The 21,084-nt window shown below is 40.8% G+C and overlaps 1 protein-coding gene across 2 annotated transcripts in view; it reads left to right on the forward strand.

Moving 5' to 3' along the window:
• Window positions 1-21,084, forward strand: part of arhgef3 (Rho guanine nucleotide exchange factor (GEF) 3) — a 376,120-nt gene that overhangs the window by 334,137 nt on the left and 20,899 nt on the right. The window contains exons 1-2 of one of the 2 annotated variants that reach the window (XM_070895286.1): window positions 453-689; window positions 18,841-18,948. In XM_070895286.1, coding sequence (XP_070751387.1) covers window positions 594-689; window positions 18,841-18,948 — 204 coding nt within the window. In that variant the 5' untranslated portion in view covers window positions 453-593. Of the gene's footprint in view, window positions 1-452; window positions 690-18,840; window positions 18,949-21,084 lie in introns of those variants that run through there. The other variant, XM_070895285.1, reaches the window with a different exon arrangement.

The raw sequence follows: 21,084 nt of genomic DNA on the forward strand, positions 1-21,084 counted from the left end.
GATAGGGTTGGTTTGCAGTTGAAGAATGATGGTGCTTGACAAGAGGAAAATGCCCAGTGGAAAAAATACGAGTACCTCTTTGATTAAAAAAAACCGAAGATAAATGTAATAGCCCCAGAAAATGTAGGTAACAAAACTAACAGCGTTTTGCATCGAGGCCCACTGCAATCTAAAATTAACAAAACCAGGGATGCCCCTTTTCCAGAGCCGTGCAGATCAAACCCGAGCCAGTGTGCAGGGGGTGGGTGAGAAGCAGAGTTTCGCTAAATTGCTCGGAAAGTATGCGTTGTGCGGCTCACGGGTTTGCTCCATTGTGCCGCTTGGGTTGCACAGTGTGCGCCCGCCTCCCCGCTGCCTGTGGGCGGGTTGCTTGCGATGACTGGCGGCTTCCACTCTTGCTGCTGTGACCAGGAGCCTGTTCCCCCTCCGCTGTGGCAGTCGTGCGGTGGAAGCTGCTCAGGTCATGCAGCCGAGATAGCGGACAGACTGCAGTTCTCGGCAGCACCGTGGCTGGACGACACAGCTTGGCCTTTGAGCTCCGTACTGCAATATCGTCAGCTGTGAGCCCCAAGGTCCCCTCACCTGTCGCCACCATGGTGGCCAAGGATTACCCATACTGTATCGCAGCCAAGAGGACAAATTGTGCCTTGGAAGGGCAGACAGTTAGCTCCAGCGTTAAAGAGACCGAGGTACCCTTTGCAATGTGTGTTGTGTCTAGATTTGCGCGCACTTGCTTTGTGCTGACTTTCTTGCTGAGCCGATGTATTTAATCGTTCTACTTCTGAGTGCAAGAAACAGCATTGAGCAACAATTGTACAGACTCAGTCTTTCCATTGTGAGGCGCCTAGCTTGTTATTTCAAAAGCAAATGTCTTCGGTTAAACTGATCACTTGCAAAATGATGCCAAGTTGACTATTTTTTATAAGTGTGTATTTTAGATAAGGCGTTTAATGTTGAAAGAATGGAAAACAGCTTTGATATTTCCTCCACAATGACAGCCTTTTTAAGCTGTCAAAATCTTTCTCTTGAAACCTTTGAAAGCCCTCTGCACGAGTTCGCTGGAGTAAATCGACTGAGTTTCTCGCTCCCATTGTTAAGAGGCAGAACTGCTCCGTGTCCCTCCTAGTCTTTGAAGTCTCCAATCCAGACAGCAGCTGATGTGAAATCCTCTCTGATTTCCAAAGTCTGCCACTTCCATCCTGGCCGCTTCACTCAGCGGTTTGTACTTTGTTTATACAGTAATGTGCAACCCCTTTGAGGATTAGAACTGGCAGCCAGCAGAGGGGGAGGGAAAGCAGTCTAGCCCTCCTGGGCTCAGGAAAAGTGCAGGAATTTTATTGTGAGTGGACTTTTGCAGTGCAGTTTCCATATGGGTTTGTGCTCTTAATGCTGCGGAGAGGAAAACCTCGAGTCTCCTCTCCCGGTGTGAGTTGTATTTACAGATCGAGTGGGTCCCAAGTATGTTTGTTTTAAACCTGCAGAGTACATCATTTTTCTTTGGCTAAAACCGTCTCAGATTGGTTTTGAGGACTCGGCACCCTAATGGGGAATGTACCTGTTATAAGGCGGTGTCTGCTGATTGGAAGCGCCAACTTTCAGCCAATGGTCCACTTTATTCAAAATCTACTCCCTGATCTCCGTGTGTACTTGTGCTGATTTAAAAGTCAGGCTGTTCAGTGAAAGATTATTACAGTGTGACAAGACTATAAATCTGATTAATTACAAATGTTGGAAAATGGTTGTTTGCTAATGTGTTGCTGTATCTATTTTAAGTTCTATTCAGTTCTAGGCAAAGGGTCTCGATTAAGTACGAACATTTTCAGTGGTAAATTGAATTGTCCCATCCAGTCAGTCGAATTTTAGCCTAAAGATATGAAGTTGAAGTTGCTGTATCTCTTTACCCTCGAGTCTCACCTACCTACAATATCATCCCAAAAGTATTAAAAAGCTGTCTTCTCAAACCTTTGCAATTAATCAACGTTATCACAACTTGCCTTTTAATCAACTCTTTCTAAATATTCTTCCAGTTAAATTCAATCCCCTGCCTTTATATGGTTTATCAAGTAGTGTCGAGGTTTAGGCACTGTTTGGTGAGATACAGACTAATTCATTTGCTTGCATAACAGCCACTTTCCCCTCAGAGTAATTTATTATATGTGAAGCACTTTGAGATGTGTTAATTAGATCTGTCTTTAAATTGACTTTTGATTCAGATTGTTTTGAATCACTCAATATATTTTTTGCACTGATTGCTTTTAAAGGAAATTTTAACCTCATAATGTTGAGCTTTATGTGCAGTTCATAATCACGCAACAGTCATTAAAGCATTCACCGCTGATTCAAACCCACAAGCTGTATTTTTGGGTGGGGGGAGGAGTTATACGACAGTCTAGAATTTTATGTTATGAATAATCACGACTCGGATGCCTTCTAGCTTCAGCATGCTGTAACAGCATTCGAGTTTACCGTGTGGTTAACAACAAAGAGTTCTGTCTGAGTATATTCAAGTCTTCAACCAGCTCTGTTTTAACTTTAGTTCTTCAAATTTAAACTTGATTGATCTCATCATCTTGCCAGTTTGAGCAAGATGTAAGTGTTTGGCACAACTTGAATTACAATTTAAAAATTGATAACTGCTGTTTTCTCGTGATGTTTAATTTATTTTGGAGAAACATCAGCAACGTGGACACAGCAGCCACATGATGCCACTCAGTGTGGAGAAAGGATAATTTAGAAATAAAATTTGGAAAATCAAATTCATTATTAATTCAGAAGGAATTTATAGTTGATATCTGATGTTTTTTGAGTGGTGTTATCTCCATCAAAAATGCATTTTGCAGTAAAATATTTTGTACTTGACGAGACTTTTCCAATACTGCCAAGATTAATTATTTTTCAGGTAATGAGAACTGAAATAAGTAGCACAGATTAGAAATGGATACCTTCTTCACTTCTTCTGTTCGCTTGACAGGAACACTGACATAAAAGGATTCGGTTTCATTTCAGAGATAATACTGTGTGTGAACAGAAAGTTAAGTAACAATGACTAAAAATGCATTTTGACCCTATCAATGTAGTATCCTTCGTTGCTCAGGTTCTGTTACCTAAGGCTTTCAATACACAAAATGTTGGGTGTAGAAAGTGACCCAGCAGGAGGGAGTTGCAGTGACGGCACACCTGTATCCCTAGCTACAGCTCATTTAGCCTCAAGGTATTATCCTGGGTCAGCAACCCCTGGCTGCTTTTTATTTTCAGGCTTTTCTTGCTTTGGGTATATCAGTAACCCATGTAATTTTTGGGGGACATAGCTTCTCAGATTGTTAACAAGAAAGATGTATTCTTAATTTCTCTATTATTTATTCGTTTCAGTATAAAACTGAAACTGTCCTTTCCAGTACAATGTTTATATCACTTTAAAAAAATATATATATTTCCCCCTTCCTCTCCTGATTGTGTTGACACGTGTTCTGTAGACACCAGATTTTTTTCTGTCTATGTGTCTCTCTCGCTCCCTAGCTCAGGGTCATTGGGATCAATTGTACGGCCCAAGTGCTGTCCCAGGTGAGGTTTGCCAGAGACATATATGCAAGCCATCACCTTTTCAATCCAAGAGTCACCTTGTCAGCATTTTACAAGATATATCAGCATTTACTTTTACTGGGATTGGAGGTTGTCAATATGAACCATTCAAATCAGTCAGCAGGCACAACTGGAGGTTGTCAGAACAATTAAATCAATTAGGAGCAGAACTGAAGTATGTTAAACACAATTTTTTTTCCCCCCACTGTTGGTTGTGCATAAACCTCAGGCAGAAAAGATGAGCTGTTGGTTTCTGAAAATCACAGTTACAGGTGTTTTTATTTAGTATCTGTCCCAAAAGAGTTTTCATATAATAAGCTGCTAAATTGCAGCTTTTAAAAACTTAACATTTTTCTCAAAGATACTTTCTGGCTGTTTTCTTATGAAGGCTTATTTTCATCAAGGCTATTTGGAGCAACGTTTTGAGATAAGGAGGATGATTCCTATTGTGAATGCATTAATTGGTTTTATTGAGGAATCTTTTCACATACTAGTGGAATTGCAGGTGTTTGGAGATAGAGTGGGGCTGAAGTCCTGATGAGTTTTACTTAAGTTAGACAAATTACTATTTGGAGACTTCCATATTTAGGAATTTACTGGTATACTGCTATAATGTGTGATGTGGGCCATTGGCTTGTTTGTATGCGAGTCATCATGTCTGGTTACGTTCTGTACTTTAGCTGATTTCAATTTGTTTGCATGCAAATGGTTGAGGTCCCTTTTGTTATCTTGGGAGTAACTGAGGAATGTGTCTGCATCACCTATATTAAACCAGTCAACATGCATGGGAAAATATGAAATGATGTATAATATATTGCCACCCCCAGAATGGAGGCTCAGTCAGATGTGCCTGAGAACACAACATTCAGCTCCCTGTGCTTGCATGGGAAAGACAACTTTGTGCGCTTCATTTCATTAATCACTGCAGTGTGTAAGAAAATAAGCCTTTTCAACACTTTCAAAAGAGCTAGAAATTACTGTTGCTTTAGTAGTGTGTGAATGCTTGATTCCTTCATATGGTATTTCTCTGTCCATTATTTTAACAGAAGGCATTGACCCATTTTAAAATTATCCTTCCTTGAGAAACTATTTTGGTTTGAAAGGAAGAATTGCAGCAGGCTCCAAAATGATGGAAAATACACAACAGGTGTTAAAAATGAAAATCTTTGAAAGGACGAACACTCCAGTTCCTCCCAGAAAATAAATTTGCTATCTTTGGCAATTTTTTAACTCGCCATTGCTGCAAACTGCACTGTTGTCTACCTACAACAAAAGTGACCAACTGTTGGATGTACCTTCAACTTAAGTTATGGTCTGCCAATGTCCCATTGAACTTATAGTTCAATCCCTTATCATCATGTGTCCTCAGGCCTACATCCAGGGCTGTCTTTGAGTTGACTGCTTTTCTGGGGCTGTCAGCTTTTCTGAAGTTCTTAGTAACCTCTTGCGAGTTTTTGAGGTTGGAATGTGTGCAGGGATCCCTCTGCTCTGTATGGCTTACTACCATATCAAGTGCTAATTAACCCCATGGAAATCAGAAGAGATTAAAAAATATATATATTTTAAATTCAAAATAATAACCCATCTCATCAACATTTAATATAACAATATTTTGCCCTTCATTATGAAACATTCTTGTAAATATTGGGTAGAGTGAAAAAAATTTGTATTCTGTTTAAAAACAATCTCAGAACAGTTTCACTTGTCAAAGGGATGCTATTTAGTAAACCTCAGTCCAGGTTAATAACTAGTAACTCACCAATGATTTCAAGTTGAGGAAGGTGCATGCATTGGAGTTGTCTTCTTGGGTGTGTGCAGGTAAAAGTGATTTCAGGTTGTGGTGAATCACTCCAAAGAAATGCTAGCGTGCACAGCACAAAGACTCATGTGTCTCTGAGGTAATTTAATACCAACCAGATTGAAGGCTTTGGGAATGCTTGAATCCAATTTCTCAATCCTGTTAGTCTTGTAGCAGGAAACATTTGACATGCACTGTACATAATGGGCCTCTAGCTAAATGCAAAGTCTTTTTGTGAAAAAAAAAGTTCAAGTGTGTTATTGTCTTGAGCGGTTGAGTAACACCTAATCAGCAGAGACAAGCAGACTTTAATGCAGAAGAGGTGCCTTACTGTACGTAACCTTTAAAGAAGAAGACTATTGTGTTTGTAAGTTATGAATCTTTGGAACACTTTGGAATTGTATACCACTCATCGGCTAATCATATCTTTGATAGCCCAGATCAGGAATAATTCTTACTGGTTCTTGCTTTACAAATGAATACAACAAAGTTGCTTTAATCTGGTACTGGCTGGGCTGCTGGTTCCATGCAAAATAGTACACCTCACAGATTTCCTATCCATAATAGTTTTGGTTATCTGAAATATTTCAATAACTTTCAAGTTAGCATATCCAAATTTTTTTTTTAAGTAGAATTTGTTGATTATAATAGCCGGTTCAATGACAGACCTTGACAACAGCTGTAAATTAGAAGGTAGTTTAGTCTTCACAGATGTGCAGCTGTAGAAATAGTGAATGTGGTTAGAACTAAAAAAAACGAGATCTACTTTCAAAAAACCCCAAAGATAGAGACAGTTGAATTACATCTTTTAAATTAAGATTCACTGAACCTTCAAGGATATCTGGTGTAGAAGGAGGAAGCAATACTTGTTTGCTTTATAGGTCTATATTGTATAGTGAGAAGTATCTCTTTCAAAAAAATAAATCAGGCATGCTGTGCTGTCATACCATATAATTACTTTAAGCTCAAAGTACAGACTACCATAATTTGAAAAACAGACAGCTGAAACTATATGTTATAGAACATTAGGATCCATTTGGATGACCTGCTATATTCAGGGCCTTTCATCTGCGGAAGATTCAAATCATTGGACAAATCTGTAGAAATCAAATGCAGTCATTCTTTGAGGACTATGCGTAACATTTTGTAAAAAAAAAGTTAATATCAAGGGAATTGAAGGAAGGCTGTGACTGAAGATTTGATCTGTGGTTCCGTACATATACTGAATAATTACCATTTCAGATCGAAGCAGTATCATTTTTCCAGATGTTGGATGATATTCTTTAAACACATGTCCATAAATGGTTATGGTAAAAACAGCCATTAGCTTAAAAGTTAATTTCAAAAAATTCCTATCTATTGTATACCATGTCCCACTCGTCCATCATCGCTGACCTGCATTGGTTTCTAGTCACCCAACACCTGGAACTTAAAAATTCATCCTTGAGTTTGAATTGCTTCATGACCTCGTCCCTTCCTATCTCTATAATGTCCACAATCCCCTCCCCCGGTCTCCAAACTCTCTTCCTCTGGCCTCCTATGGAACCTCTCCTCCCTTTTCCCTAACATTGGAGACCATGCAATCAGCCACCTAGCCCGCCATTCTAGATTTCTCTTCCTAAACTTCTCCGCTTGTCCGCCTCCCCTCCTCCTTCAAGACCTTCACTTAAACCCACCTCTTCAAAGCAGCTTTTGGTGTCCTATCCAAATGTCTCATTCTTTGGCTCAGCATTCATTTTTTTTTTCTTGCACCTTTGTGAAGTATCTTGAGATTTTATTCTATGCTAAATTTGTTCTATAAATGCAAGTTATTGTTTTCTCAAATTTACTGGACAAAAATTAGGAAAGGCAGTGGAAGTGGAGTTTATTTAAAACTTTATTATTCTGCATGTTAAGTAAGTGGCATAGAAGTGGTAACTAGGGTGACATGTGTATAATTGTTATGCCTTACAGCTCCGAAACCTAAATATCAATGTACGCCTTTGTTATATCCAGTCAGGTAGTATCTTCCCTATCCTGCCTCGTGAGGCTTGTTAATCCACTCCCACCCTCCCACTAAGTGGGAATCCAATACAGCAGATCTTGCACACACAATTTTATTAAAAGACATGGTTTAGGAGAAGAAGAAAGTAAACAAAGCAGTTATGGAACTCCAGTACCTCCAAACCCTGCTACTTTTCCAACAATGAAAGTCTGGCTCTGCTAGCCATATTGCTGCCAAGTTGATCATTCCCCTGCTCCACCCTGTACTAATTTTGTACCCCAACCTCCAACAATGCCTCACTTTGCTACTGTCGCCACCACCCTGTGTTTTATGGCCTATCCTTCATATCTCTGTAAACCGCAAAAGGATAGAACAGAATCCTTATTTCTAGTCACCAGATACTGACAATTACAACACAATAATTACCTGTAAGAGTATGCAAGTTAGCTATCAGCATAAAGAAAGCAAAGAAATCTGAAACGCAAAATAATTGTCCAAAGAAACAAAAGCATTGATTCACAGATGAGTCTAATTAACATGAGTTTTTTTTAAAACTGCGTTAGTCACTAGAAGCCCATATCTGTGCTTCCACTGACCGTGGCAATCAGGTAAAATTTGACGAGGGCTTTACATAATGCTTGATTTCTTGGCTGTGTTCCAAATTATTTTAGTTGCTGAATTTTACATGTCTTTGTCAGGATTAGTTGCATCTCTGGTCCAGCAGGGTTCTGCAATCAACCTGTCTGGCTCCAGCATTTCCATTGTGTGAACTGTGCCAGCCACCCATCCTCATTCATTCTTCTCTAGCCTCAGTCAAAGGATTACAGCTATGGGAACAATGCTAATGCAACCAAATAAGAGAAGGAGCAACATAAGAGAATTCACTGTGATTGTTCAGGTCTGAGTGTTGCAGTCTCCTTTATAGATTGATTCAGGTCACTGATTCAATCTAAAGCAGACAATGGCAAAACTCTCTTGCCTCGTTCTTTCTCCGCGATCAATTAATAGTCAGAGATCAAACTTAATTTTCACTGAAGCTCTGTGTGGTAATGGTCTGTTATTATAAAGACTGTGGGTTGCCTTGCATAACAAAATTCAATGGGGAAATGATCAACACACAATATTGAGAGGTAGATGTAACAGAGTCTGACAACTATTCTCCAAACCACATGAAAGCAATGTATTGAAGAATGCAGAAGGACAAAAGATTCAGGAAGATAGTTGAAGAATGTTTGGAATTAAGTGTATTTTTTTTCAGTTTAAAAATGTCTTTTGTGATGGGATGGTGCTAATAAGCAGAGGTGTTATGTGCCCTTTTATGTTAGATAGAGTGGATAGAAAGAATCTATTCCCCTTAGCAGAGGGGTCAATAACCAACAGGCATAGATTTAAAATAAGTGGTCGGAAGTTTAGAGGGGATTTGAGGAGAGAATTTTTCATTGGTGGTGGGGGTCTGGAACTCACTGCCTGAAAGGATGGTAGAGGCAGAAACCCTCATAGCATTTAAAAAGTACTTGGATATGCACTTGAAGTGCCGCAACCTACAAGGCTACGGACCAAGAACTGGAAAGTGGGATTAGGCTGGCTAGCTCTTTATCGACCGACTCGAGCACGATGGGCTGAATGGCCTCTTTCTGTGCTGTACATTTCTATGATTCTATGTTCTAACACATTTACCCTGACCAAGAACATAAAAGCATAAGAAACAGGAGCAGGAATAAGCCATTCATTAAGATCAAGGCAGATCTTCTACCTCAACTCTACTTTCCTGCCCTATCCCTTATTCCCTTAGTGTCCCAAAAAATGAAAGCTCAAAATGATCAAGGAGTGGCAGAGAGTTTAACTGAAAATGAAACACAATAACATCTATTGACCTTTTTGTTTCATCTTAGCCATTACTCTTCCTTTCCCTCTATCATTTATAAGATTTGGACATTCAACAGCTAAGGTATTGGAGTACACCTTCTTCATGCACCTCAATGAAATTCTAATTACTGGCTTTTTTCAAAGGTAGGAAGTTTCACAATACTGTAATATGCAAAGATGTTCAAATCTGACTTGTTACTCTGTGCTAAAAGGACTCATTTTAACAAATTTACCTTGAAACACATTGAGCAATCCAAAAATAAGTGAACAGTAAGTAACATTTTACAGAACTGCCCGCCCACCTATTTTAAACCGTTCTGTGCAAATTAGAATCTTGCCTTCACAGATGTGTGCAACATTGCCCTCACTGCCATTTGAGCTTGCTAAACAAACATCCTCTGCCAAATATATTTTCATGTACAAAAAATGGGGCAAGAGTTGTTCATTACAGCTACTGTCACTTGGTTTAGCTCTTTTACTGGATGTGGTCACTGCTGTGCATAGACAGCTCTTGGAGTCATAAGTGAGAGCTGAGTTTGTGGTGTGGGGAGCAAAGGTCTATCTTAACATAGAAACATAGAAATTAGGTGCAGGAGCAGGCCTTTTGGCCCTTCGAGCCTGCACCGCCATTCAATAAGATCATGGCTGATCATTCAACCTCAGTACCCCTTTCCTGCTTTCTCTCCATACCCCTTGATACCTTTGGTCGCAAGGGCCATATCTAACTCCATTTTGAATATATCTAACGAACTGGCATCAACAACTCTCTGCAGTAGGGAATTCCACAGGTTAACCACTCTCTGAGTGAAGAAGTTTCTCCTCATCTCGGTCCTAAATGGCTTACCCCTTATTCTTAGACTGTGACCCCTGGTTCTGGAACTCCCCAGCAACGGGAATATTCTTCCTGCATCTAACCTGTCCAATCCCGTCAGAATTTTATATGTTTCTATGAGATCCCCTCTCATTCTTCTAAACTCCAGTGGATACAAGCCCAGTTGATCCAGTCTCTCCTCATATGTCAGTCCTGCCATCCCAGAAATCAGTCTGGTGAACCTTCACTGTACTCCCTCAATAGCAAGAATGTCCTTCCTCAGATTAGGAGACCAAAACTGATCACAATATTCCAGGTGTGGCCTCACCAAGGCCCTGTACAACTGCAGTAAGACCTCCCTGCTCCTATACTCAAATCCTCTAGCAATGAAGGCCAACATGCCATTTGCCGCCTTCACCGCCTGCTGTACCTGCATGCCAACCTTCAATGACTGATGTACCATGACACCCATGTCTCATTGCACCTCCCCTTTTCCTAATCTGCTACCATTCAGATAATATTCTGCCTTCCTGTTTTTGCCACCAAAGTGGATAACCTCACATTTATCCACATTATACTGCATCTGCCATGCATTTGACCACTCACCTAACCTGTCCAAGTCACCCTGCAACCTCTTAGCATCCTCCTCACAGCTCTCACTGTCACCCAGCTTAGTGTCATCTGCAAACTTGGAGATATTACATTCAATTAAAGTATGTGCTGCTCACTACACTGAGATACCACCTTTACCCTACATCCCAAATTGATCAAAAAATACAGTGGCCGTTAAATTAATTCCCAAATCCAAGGTCTGAAATAAAATAATACAATAACCAAGATATGTGTCATCGAATCTATAGGATCAAAATTTGTACTTTTGAATATTGCCTCCTTTTTTTTGTTTTGTAATTTTTCTGTTTTGTTTTTCATTGTTCAGGGTGAGATATGTCAGCACTGGGGAGTAAAACAATCCACTTCTGGCACCTTGTATAGCTTGGCCAGATACAGAATAAGGTTTCTTGTATACTCGCTCCATTAACCCCAACCTCCGAAGAATGCTTAGTACTGCACCGGTGTGACATTTCCATTTCAAACACCCTACAACTTGAGTGAATTGCGTGTCCAGTGCTAATGTGTTTGAATTATGCGCACCTCTCAGCTATGGATTTGTGCCCAGCAGGAAATTGGTTGATATTGGCTGAATTCACTTTACAAATGGCCCTTTTCAGCTGGCACAGAGAATGAGAGAGAGGGGTGCAGAGGAGACTTTCATCCCATCATTTCCTCTGAGCAAAATTTGAGCCAGGTCACAGAGATGAAAGAGCAGTGTGCTCACCCACAGTCGCCCAGTCCCTAACACTTAAGGTTTTTAAGTGGCGTATACAAGTAAGTTGTTACGCAATACCATTTTTTTTTCTCAAACTGTAATGTTGGTTAAGTTTCAAAGAACCACAATTTGCTTCATGAATAATAACCATATCTGATTCCAGATATGAAACCTGTTTATAATACAGGTATAACCTTTCTAGGATACTGGTACATTGTTTACAATAACCATGCCAAGATCCTCCATATATAAAAAGGTACATTTTCTGTGGCATTCAACAGCCTTACCAACATTGAATCCCCCACCATCAACACCTGGGGGTCACCATTGACCAGAAACTTAACTGGGCCAGCCACATAAATACTGATTTCTACAAGAGCGGTCAGAGGCTGGGTATTCTGCAGCGAGTGTCTCGCCTCCTGACTCCCCAAGGATTTTCCACCATCTACCAGACACAAGTCAGCAGTGTGATGGAAAATCCTCCACTTGCCTGGATGAGTGCAGCTCCAACAACACTCATGAAGCTCGACACCATCAAAGCATCCCGCTTAATTGGCACCCCATCTCCCACCTAAAACATTCACTCCTTCCACCACTGGCGTACCATGGCTGCAGTGTGTACCATCTACAAAACGCACTGCAGCAACTCGCCAAGGCTTCTTCGACAGCACCTCGCAAACTTGCGACCTCTACCACCTAGAAGGATAAGGGCAGCAAGTGCATGGTAACACCGCCACCTACAAGTTCCCCTCCAAGTCATTCACCATCCTGACTTGGAAATATATCACTGTTCCTTTGTCGTTGCTGGGTCAAAATCCTGGAACGCCCTATCTTAACAGTACACTGGGAGTTTCTTCACCACACAGACTGCAGCGGTTCAAGAAGGCGGCTCACCGCTGCCTACTTGAGTGTAATTAGGGTTGGGTAATAAATGCTGGCTTTGCCAGCGACGCCCACATCCTGTGAATGGATGGAAACAAAAACTTTGCTCCTTTTTATTAAAAGAAAATCCACCCTCCACCCTCCTTTCCTTGCAAGTCACCACCCCATCTCCAACCTTGCTTTCCTCTCCAAAGCTCTTGACTGTGTTGTTGGTTTCCAAATATGTGCCTATATTTCCAGCAACTCCATGTTTGAATCTCTATCAGGGTTTCCATTCCTGCCACAGCAGTGAATCGGCCCTAACCAAAGTCACAAATAAGCTCCATAGTGACTGTGCTACATTACCTTCCTTGATCTCTGAATAGCCTTTGAAGTGCTCAATGACACCATTTTCCTCTGTTGTCCAGCTCGGTGGGATTGCCTTTGCTTGGTTCCACTCTTACCTATCCAAATGTACCCATAGTATCTTCAGCAATGGCTTATCTTCCCAACCCCGCACCATTACCTTGAGTCCCCCAAGGATTTGTCCGTGGCCCCTCCTCTTCCTCATTTACAAGCTGCTCCTTGGTGGCAGTGTGTGTCTGATATCCAGTCTTTGATGAGCCACTATTTCTTTCAGTTGAACATTGTAAGATTGAAGCTATTACCTTTTCCCCCATCCCCCACCACAAACCCTGTACCCTCGCCACTGAATCCATCCCCCTGCCCAGCCATTGTCTCAGGCTGAACCAGACTGTTTGTCATCTTGGTGTCCTATTCATCCCCGAGCTGAGCTTTCAATCCCATATATTCTCCATGACAAACACCATCTACTTCCAGCTCCGTAACATCCCCTGCCTCAGCCCATCTGCTAAAAGCTCCATCCTTGGCTTTGTCACCTCCCGGCTCAACTATTCCAGTGAGCCTCCATAAGCTCATTCAAAGCTCAGCCACCTGTATCCTACCCTACACCAGATCGTGTTCACTTATCACCACAGTTCTTGCTGACCTACATTGGCTCCCAGTCACTCAACGTCTCCAATTCAAAATTCTTATCCTTGTGTTTACATTCTCTGGAATTCCCTCCCTTAACCCCTCATCTCACCGCCTCCCTCTCTTGTTTTTAAGGCCCTTTTAAAAACTCACTTTTTTAAACCAAGCTTACCCCTACCAATAGACCCACCTTTCACTCAGCTTCCATACTTGTCTGGTTACACTTCTGCAAAATGCCTTGGGACATTCATCTAACGAACGACGCTTTAATTGCAAGTTGTTGTAATGCTGAGACAAGATTCCATGAACACTGGGCACCATCTGATACCTGGCCCAATTGGCCATTTTTTTGTATGTGAGACTAAGTAGTAAATCTCAGTTGACTATTCAACTGTAAAGGGCATGTGAGAGAATCCTCAGCTGACTTATGCGCCTGACCACTTTCCATGAGTCATTGGATAGTGATCAGAAGCGGGATACTGCCCGTTTTATTTAAAATCTTCCACTCCCCTGGCCAGGGTGCTGAAGCTAAATGTAGACGCCTAATTTCTGCCTTGACTGAGTATTGCACTATGTGGTGTATTTTCACACTAACCCTTTGGGAGTACATTTACAATTTTGCAAAGAATATTTTGTTCTTTAATTTTAAAAACTCTCAAACTGTTGAAGATTATTGCTTTGACAGGCCTCTTTAAAAGTTTCCTGTTGATTTTATAGGTAGCTCATAGTATAACATTGATCTAGCCAGATTACATTAGAACAGGAGTCGACCATTCAGTCCCCCGAGCCTGTTCCGCCATTCAGTTAGCTCATAACTGATCTGTACCAGAAGTCCATTTATCTGCTTTTGCTCAATATCTCTGGATACTCTCACCCAACAAAAATCTAGCGATCTCCATCTTGAAAATTTCAATTGACTCAGTGTCCACAGCCTTTTGATGGAGCGACTTCCAGCTCGCCACCATCTTTTGTGTGGAAAAGTGTTTGCTAATTTCCCTCCTAAACACCCTAGCTCTAGTTTTAAAATTATGTCCTCTTGTTCTGGATTCCCCCCACCAGGAGAAACCAGTTTCTCTGTATTTACCATTACAAATCATTTTAATCACCTCGCTAGATACCCCTCAGTCTTCTAAACTGAGTCTTCTAAAGGGGTAAGCCATTTAGGACCGAGATGAGGAGAAACTTCTTCACCCAGAGAGTGGTGAACCTGTGGAATTCTCTACCACAGAAAGTTGTTGAGGCCAATTCACTAAATATATTCAAAAAGGAGTTCGATGAAGTCCTTACTACTCGGGGGATCAAGGGGTATGGCGAGAAAGCAGGAATGGGGTACTGAAGTTGCATGTTCAGCCATGAACTCATTGAATGGCGGTGCAGGCTAGAAGGGCCGAATGGCCTACTCCTGCACCTATTTTCTATGTTTCTATGTTTCTATGTAAACCCGGGAATACAAACCAAGTTTTTATACTTGAAATGAAAATAACTTGCCTCTCGAGTCAGAGCAGCTTGCACTTGGTCTCAAAATGGTTCGGCTCCCTCCAGGAAAAACACAGTTTCTATACCTTCCAAAGTAATTGAATTTGAAAAGATTATTTACCCTGCAACTTAAACCAACTTCATAATGGGGAATAATAATGCAGGTAGGGAATGATGAAGTACATGGACATTCAGTTGGGTTATGTGGGCTCTGAGATCAAACTGTTACCCATTGCGTATCTTTCATTTTTATTCATATCTTTGAATTGTTTTGCAAATTAAGCTAAGGCAATGAAAGAAGTAGCTGATCGATTTATTTTGCAGCCTGTCACTCGCACGTACCTGTCAGACTTGCAGTGAGTTTTATTAGTTTTGAGTTCCTTGTGATAATTCAATTCCCAATGGGATGGGAAATGATGCAATGCGTCTCGCCCCACTATACATCTGTCCTGTCAGCTGATAGTGCAACCCTGCAGAATTTGTGGTAGAGTACTTGCATAAGCAAAACCAATGAACAATCAACTCCAGTGAGCTGAAAGAGATGCTGTGTCAGCAAGTGCCATCACAGACTGGAAAGCAAGGAGAGGAGGAACAAAGATAATTTTTTTTTTTAAATTGTGCTGTAGAGGAGGTGAAAATTGACTTGAAAAATTTGGATCTTTCCTTTTCCGAATGCAATACATCTAGAAGCTAAATCGTGGATACCTGAAAGTAATTACAAGGCTGTAATCAAACCAAGGAGATCAGATGATATCATAAACCATAACAGTAGGTTCAATTATTTTACAACTTGTCATCTGAGCCCTCTGATTAGATTACAGTCCTAAAATCAATCCCATGGCAGGCATTTTTAAAACTTTTGTGTATCAATTTGAATTAACCATTAATTTTAATACATTATTTTTGAGTTGTCAGCCGGTTGCTGTGCTAACTCCAAAAGCCACGAATCTCCATACCTGCTATTGCCTGTGATTCGATTGTTGGCTGCACATTTTACTTGAGAAGTAATTCTATTTGATTATCTCTGGGTATTGTTTATTAAATTCTACTTATTGTTTCACTTTTTAGCAAGACACTCACACATAGCACAACGAGCCCATCTTATCCATCAAACAAATTGCAGATTAAAATAAAACCATGAATTCAAACTGGATTGGTTTCCTTTGAATATTAGCAGAAATGCTTTTGTATGTTAGAGTTACTGATGAAACAAAGACAGGAAATGGTGCATTTGATTTTGAAAGTTATTTTTTTAGATCAGGAATTTAAAGCACAATGCAAGTGACTCACTTCTCTCTGCTCTGACATGGTCAAATTATACATGATCCAATCATTTCACACTGCCTTAAACAGAAGTTTGTAAACAAGTGTATTTGTGCACTTCATTGACTTTGTGACAAACTAATCTGACGTGTTTATTTTTCCCAGGTTTGACATAGTTTTGGATAATTGACATCAAAATCTGATTAAAAAAATAAAATATTAGCATCACTGGATCCTTGAAAAAGAATAATACCTAGGCAACTGCAAGGCTTTAAGTAGCCGTTGAAACTCATTGAAATTAACGTCAATATAATTTGGTGATGTTAACCAGGCCTGTCAGTCTTGGGCATCAAAACTCCTTGTGCACATAATTTTGATTTTGTGCTAAATCATTGGTGTTGAAATTTTACAACTGTAAAGGCAAAACCAGCACTGCAGGCAGATCTAAAGCTGCAAATGCACATCAAGGTCGAGAATTGGAGGGCACAGATTTAACGTGATTGGCAGAAGAACCAAAGTCAACATGAGAACATGAGGAAAAGCTTTTTTATGCAACGAGTGGTTAGGATCTGGAATGCACTGCCTGAAAGGGTGGTGGAGGCAGATTCAGTTGTGGTTTTCAAAAGGGAATTGGAGAAGTACCTGAAGGAAAAGAAAATTGCAGGGTGACGGGGAAAGGGCGGGGGAGTGGGACTAGCTGAAGTGCTCTTGCAGAGAGCCGGCATGGGCTTGACGGACTGACTGGCCTCCTTCTGTGCTGTAACCATTCTATGATTCTATAAGAAAAAATATTGAAACTTCCAATTTGCCAACAAGGCTGCCAAGTCCCTGTGTCATAAAATGGTGGAAATCTTAGCGGGTCAGGCAGCATCTGTGGAGAGAAAGAGTGTTAACGTTTCAGATGACCCTTCATCAGAACTGGCGAATGTTCAAAAAGAACAGATTCTTAAAGAGCACCGAAAGGGGGAGGGGAAGAAAGAACAAAATGGAAGCTCTATGATAGAGTGGAAGACAGGTGAGATTAGAGACAAAAAAGGGATGATGGGCCGACATGAAATGGTAACAGAAGTTAGAAAAGGTTAGTCTAGATAGGGTGTGAATGGCGGAATAATTACCAGCTGCCATAGGAGACAGAGAAATTACATAAGATCGGGGGGGTACCCTTAACCAGGGTATTTGGTTTAAAAAAAAGTTCATAAGCTGCACTTCATGAAGTACAGTTTCAGTCTTTTCTGTACATACCACGAAACAATTTCAAATTTTGAAAGATAGCAATTAACTTTTTTTCTTTTTAAAATATTTGCTTTTAAACTCTTAAACAAAAACTATATTTTTGTTAAACAGAATGATGCTTACATTTGTTTCTGATCCTTGAAGTCCACCTTCAAGAAAATCAAAAAAGGTTACTGTACCTTTTAAGTAACCTTGCTGTAATATGTCTGGAAACAGACGTGAAAGTCACTGAGCAAATGTTCTAAAAACAAGGCACTAGAATCAATTATACTATTAAAAATGTAAACATGCACATTTGCCCGAGGAGCATTGTAAAGATGTCTATTGTCGGCTGCATGCCTGGGTACCATTCTGCAAGCCTGGCTATTAGCTACTGTTCTCAGCTGGAAGCACTCGTTGTTAAGCGAGGTGTTTTTGCCATAGGAGGATTATTCAGGGGCTTAAATAGAAGGTTTGATCAGAATATGAATGCAACTGCATTGACGTCAGAAGGCCTCAGAGTGCTGATATCAAGGAGATGGTAATTGAGGACGAGGCTTTGGGAGACAGGGAAGCTGAGGGTTAGTCAAAGCTTGGTACATTGCATAAGGTATCTGTTACAGAAGGAAATATGGCAAGATTTTCTGGATTTTTTTTTGCTGAGAATTGTTTCTGAAGATGAACATTTAATTAGGCTCTGGTGCCTTTTTGAAGTTCAAAAGTGAAGCTATGCATGTCTGAAAAGATTGTAAGCAGTCTTTTAGTATCATCTCCGATAAGATGGAAAGGGAAGTGTTTACTGATCCTGCAGACATCATAACATTGAGACAGATGGTCCTGGGGGGGTTGACGGAAGAGAGGCATGTTGCTGGAAGAGAGGCATGTTGCTTGGAATTCTACTAAAGCAGCTGTATTCTGCTGTGTCGATTGCTACCTAATTGTGGATGCTGCAGCACACTGCCAAATATAGGACTGCAATCAGAGAATCATTCTTCTCGAAGGACTGCTTGCATGCACTGAAACCCCAGAGCTTTGACTGAGATTTGCCTCACGCGTCTGAGGTGAAGAAGCAGAATTTTCTGTGGGAATCGATTTCGATACAGAGATGTTTATTCTGGGGTACTTTATGGAGGTTTTTGCTAATAATTTCTTGGGATTTTGTCTACTGGACCTGTTTCTTCTTCAGCTTGGGGAATGGAGATTAAAAAATACAAGGTACATGGCCATTCAGCTGGGAGAATTTAACCTCTTTGCAGCTTTTCCTACCTTTTAGAGCCAGATAAATGTTGTAATCATACGAGTGTGTTAAATTAGCATATCGATGTGAGTATGTTTGTGTATAGTGCTTTTGTCTAGTTAAAATTCCTTATGTACAGCAGAGCTGTTTGTTATCCAGGCTGCTGGCTATTGATTAGTGTAAATTTACTCTGGGGACAAAGCACGTTATTATGTGAACATGAATTTTCCAATGTAGAACGATAAAGTGTGCAAGGATAAAAGATGTATTCTGTGACCAGTCATGAGAAACGATAAACATCTTCTCAGTGAGCCTGTCCAGCCTTACTGGCACGGGTATCATCATGTTTAGTTGATCCCAACAATTCATTGGCTGGAACAAATGCAAAATTATTTTGACATATTCTCACCATCTCCTTCCTTTTTTTTTTTAGGAACCCAGTAACAAGCGGGTGAAACCTCTTTCCCGAGTCACATCTTTAGCTAATCTCATTCCTCCTGTGAAGGCCACACCCCTGAAACGATTCAGCCAGACGTTACAGGTAAGATCCCCTCGTGGGATTTATTATCCGTGTAGAGTGATGAGTGAGGCATTATAAAGGCGCACAGTAAGTTGAGGTGGTTTGCACTCACCACATCTACCTGTCCAGAGAGGGATTATACTCACTTTTATACGTATGTCCTAAGCCAACAGCTGCTGTATAGCATTTATAATATTTAGAATCTGTTGCCCATATGTATCTTTTTAGAAAATGTTCCACATCCTATCTGATTAGGTAAGAATGCAAATGAATAATTTAAAGTTAACAGTGGTCTTATCATGTCAAAGCAGCAAAGTTCCAGAGCTATTCTAGTATTGGTTCTGATGTCAGAGCAAGTCACAACAACAACTTGTATTTATATAGCGCCTTTAACGTAGTGAAACGTCCCAAGGCGCTTCACAGGAGTATTATGAGAAAAAAATTGACACCGAGCCACATAAGTAGAAATTAGCGCAGATGACCAAAAGTTTGGTCAAAGAGGTAAGTTTTAAGGAGGTAGCTAGGCAGGGAGTTGCAGAGTTTGTTGCCTAGGCACAGGGGTGATGGGTGAGCAGGACTTGGTGCAAGTTAGGACATGGGCAGCCGAGTTTTGGATCATCTCTAGTTTATGTAATGTAGAATGTAAAAATATATTTTCTCCCGAGAAAATCACTGCCTGAATTTATTAAACACAATGTCATCAATTCAATACCAGATTTTAATTCACTAATTTGTTGCTAAATTTCTGGTCTTTATATCTTCTTCTCTCTTCTCTTCTGTACCTACTGGTATAAGAGGCAACTCATTTCTTCCACTGCTTTTACATCCAGCAGATCACAGTCTGGGTTGTTTCTATTTCAACGACCCCATTTTATTATATATGGACAGATGCAATATGGAGGAGGAATGAGGGTCACCACCAATGTTCCCCCTGAGCTGTGCGGGTGCTCGGTCGCGCAATGATCGGGAGGTCCTGCACAGGCCACTCACCAGCTGTTCCACTTGAAAAGATGCGCACGGCCGCTGCAAATTTAAAGGGACCGCACACCAAAAATGCAAATTAGAGGGAACATTGGTCACTCTGTCACTCCACTCCCAACGGGTGCGGGCATCCCACTGGATGTCAACCCTGCGCTCGGAGAACATAGTGAAATGTATATAATAAGGAATTCACTTTTTTCGTGTCTGAATGCTCATTGGGTAAATGTACCATGCCTTGCTACTCTGCTATAGAGAGCAGGAAGGAACCAAGTTCATTAGCTGAGCTAGGTGACACATTGGTGAGGCCACGACAATTGGCTTCCTCCCTGAACTGGGGAGGAGAAAAATTGCCTTCACTGACTTCTGTCCTGTGACATCTGCAAAACATATGCACATGAGGGCATTAAATAAGGATAAAATGAAGCTGAACTTGGTCTCCTCCACCTCCACTGATTGCATTGTCCACCAATTTAGATTCTCAGTTGAGTGAGGAACCAGAGGACTGCTGATAGCTGCATGCCAGCACTAGTAATAGGAGAGGAAGAAAGGGGAAGGGCGGAGAGGAAAGAGGGATCAGTTAGAAAGCATTATATTGCAACACAAAGGCAGAATACTGCGGATGCTGGAAACCTGAAATATAAACTGAAAATACTGGAAATACTCATCAAGCCAGGCAGCATCCGACGAGAGAGAAACCGAGCATTAACGTTTCAGAAATCCCGTTTTCTCCTTCCCGCGGGCGTTCGACTAGATTTTAGAGAAAAAATGTGCACCTACCTGAAGCTGCTGCGCCCGCTTGAGATCCCGGTCCTGAGGCCTCCTCTCCCTGCACATCGCAGCGTGTGCTCGTAGGGACGTCCGTAAGATAGAGCTGGAGTCACATGGCTCTGGGCAGCCAATCAAGGTACAGTATTTTCTCATTCATAATAATGGGAACGCCGTAAGTTGGAGTTCCCATTATTATGAATGAGAAACTCCCCCCCCCCCCCCCACCCCCCCCAACCACCCAAAACACTAATAAAAAATAGAAAATATACACTACATATTTAAGATTCATTTAAATTAAAGTTATTAATGTCTTATAAAAAAAATATATATATATTCCCGATTTAAAAATGTTTTTTTAATTATGCCTTAAAATAAACTTAACGTAGTGGGGAGAGTTTTTAACAAAAT

Source organism: Pristiophorus japonicus, chromosome 12 (genome assembly GCF_044704955.1).
Source record: "Pristiophorus japonicus isolate sPriJap1 chromosome 12, sPriJap1.hap1, whole genome shotgun sequence".
Classification (NCBI taxonomy): domain Eukaryota; kingdom Metazoa; phylum Chordata; class Chondrichthyes; family Pristiophoridae; genus Pristiophorus; species Pristiophorus japonicus.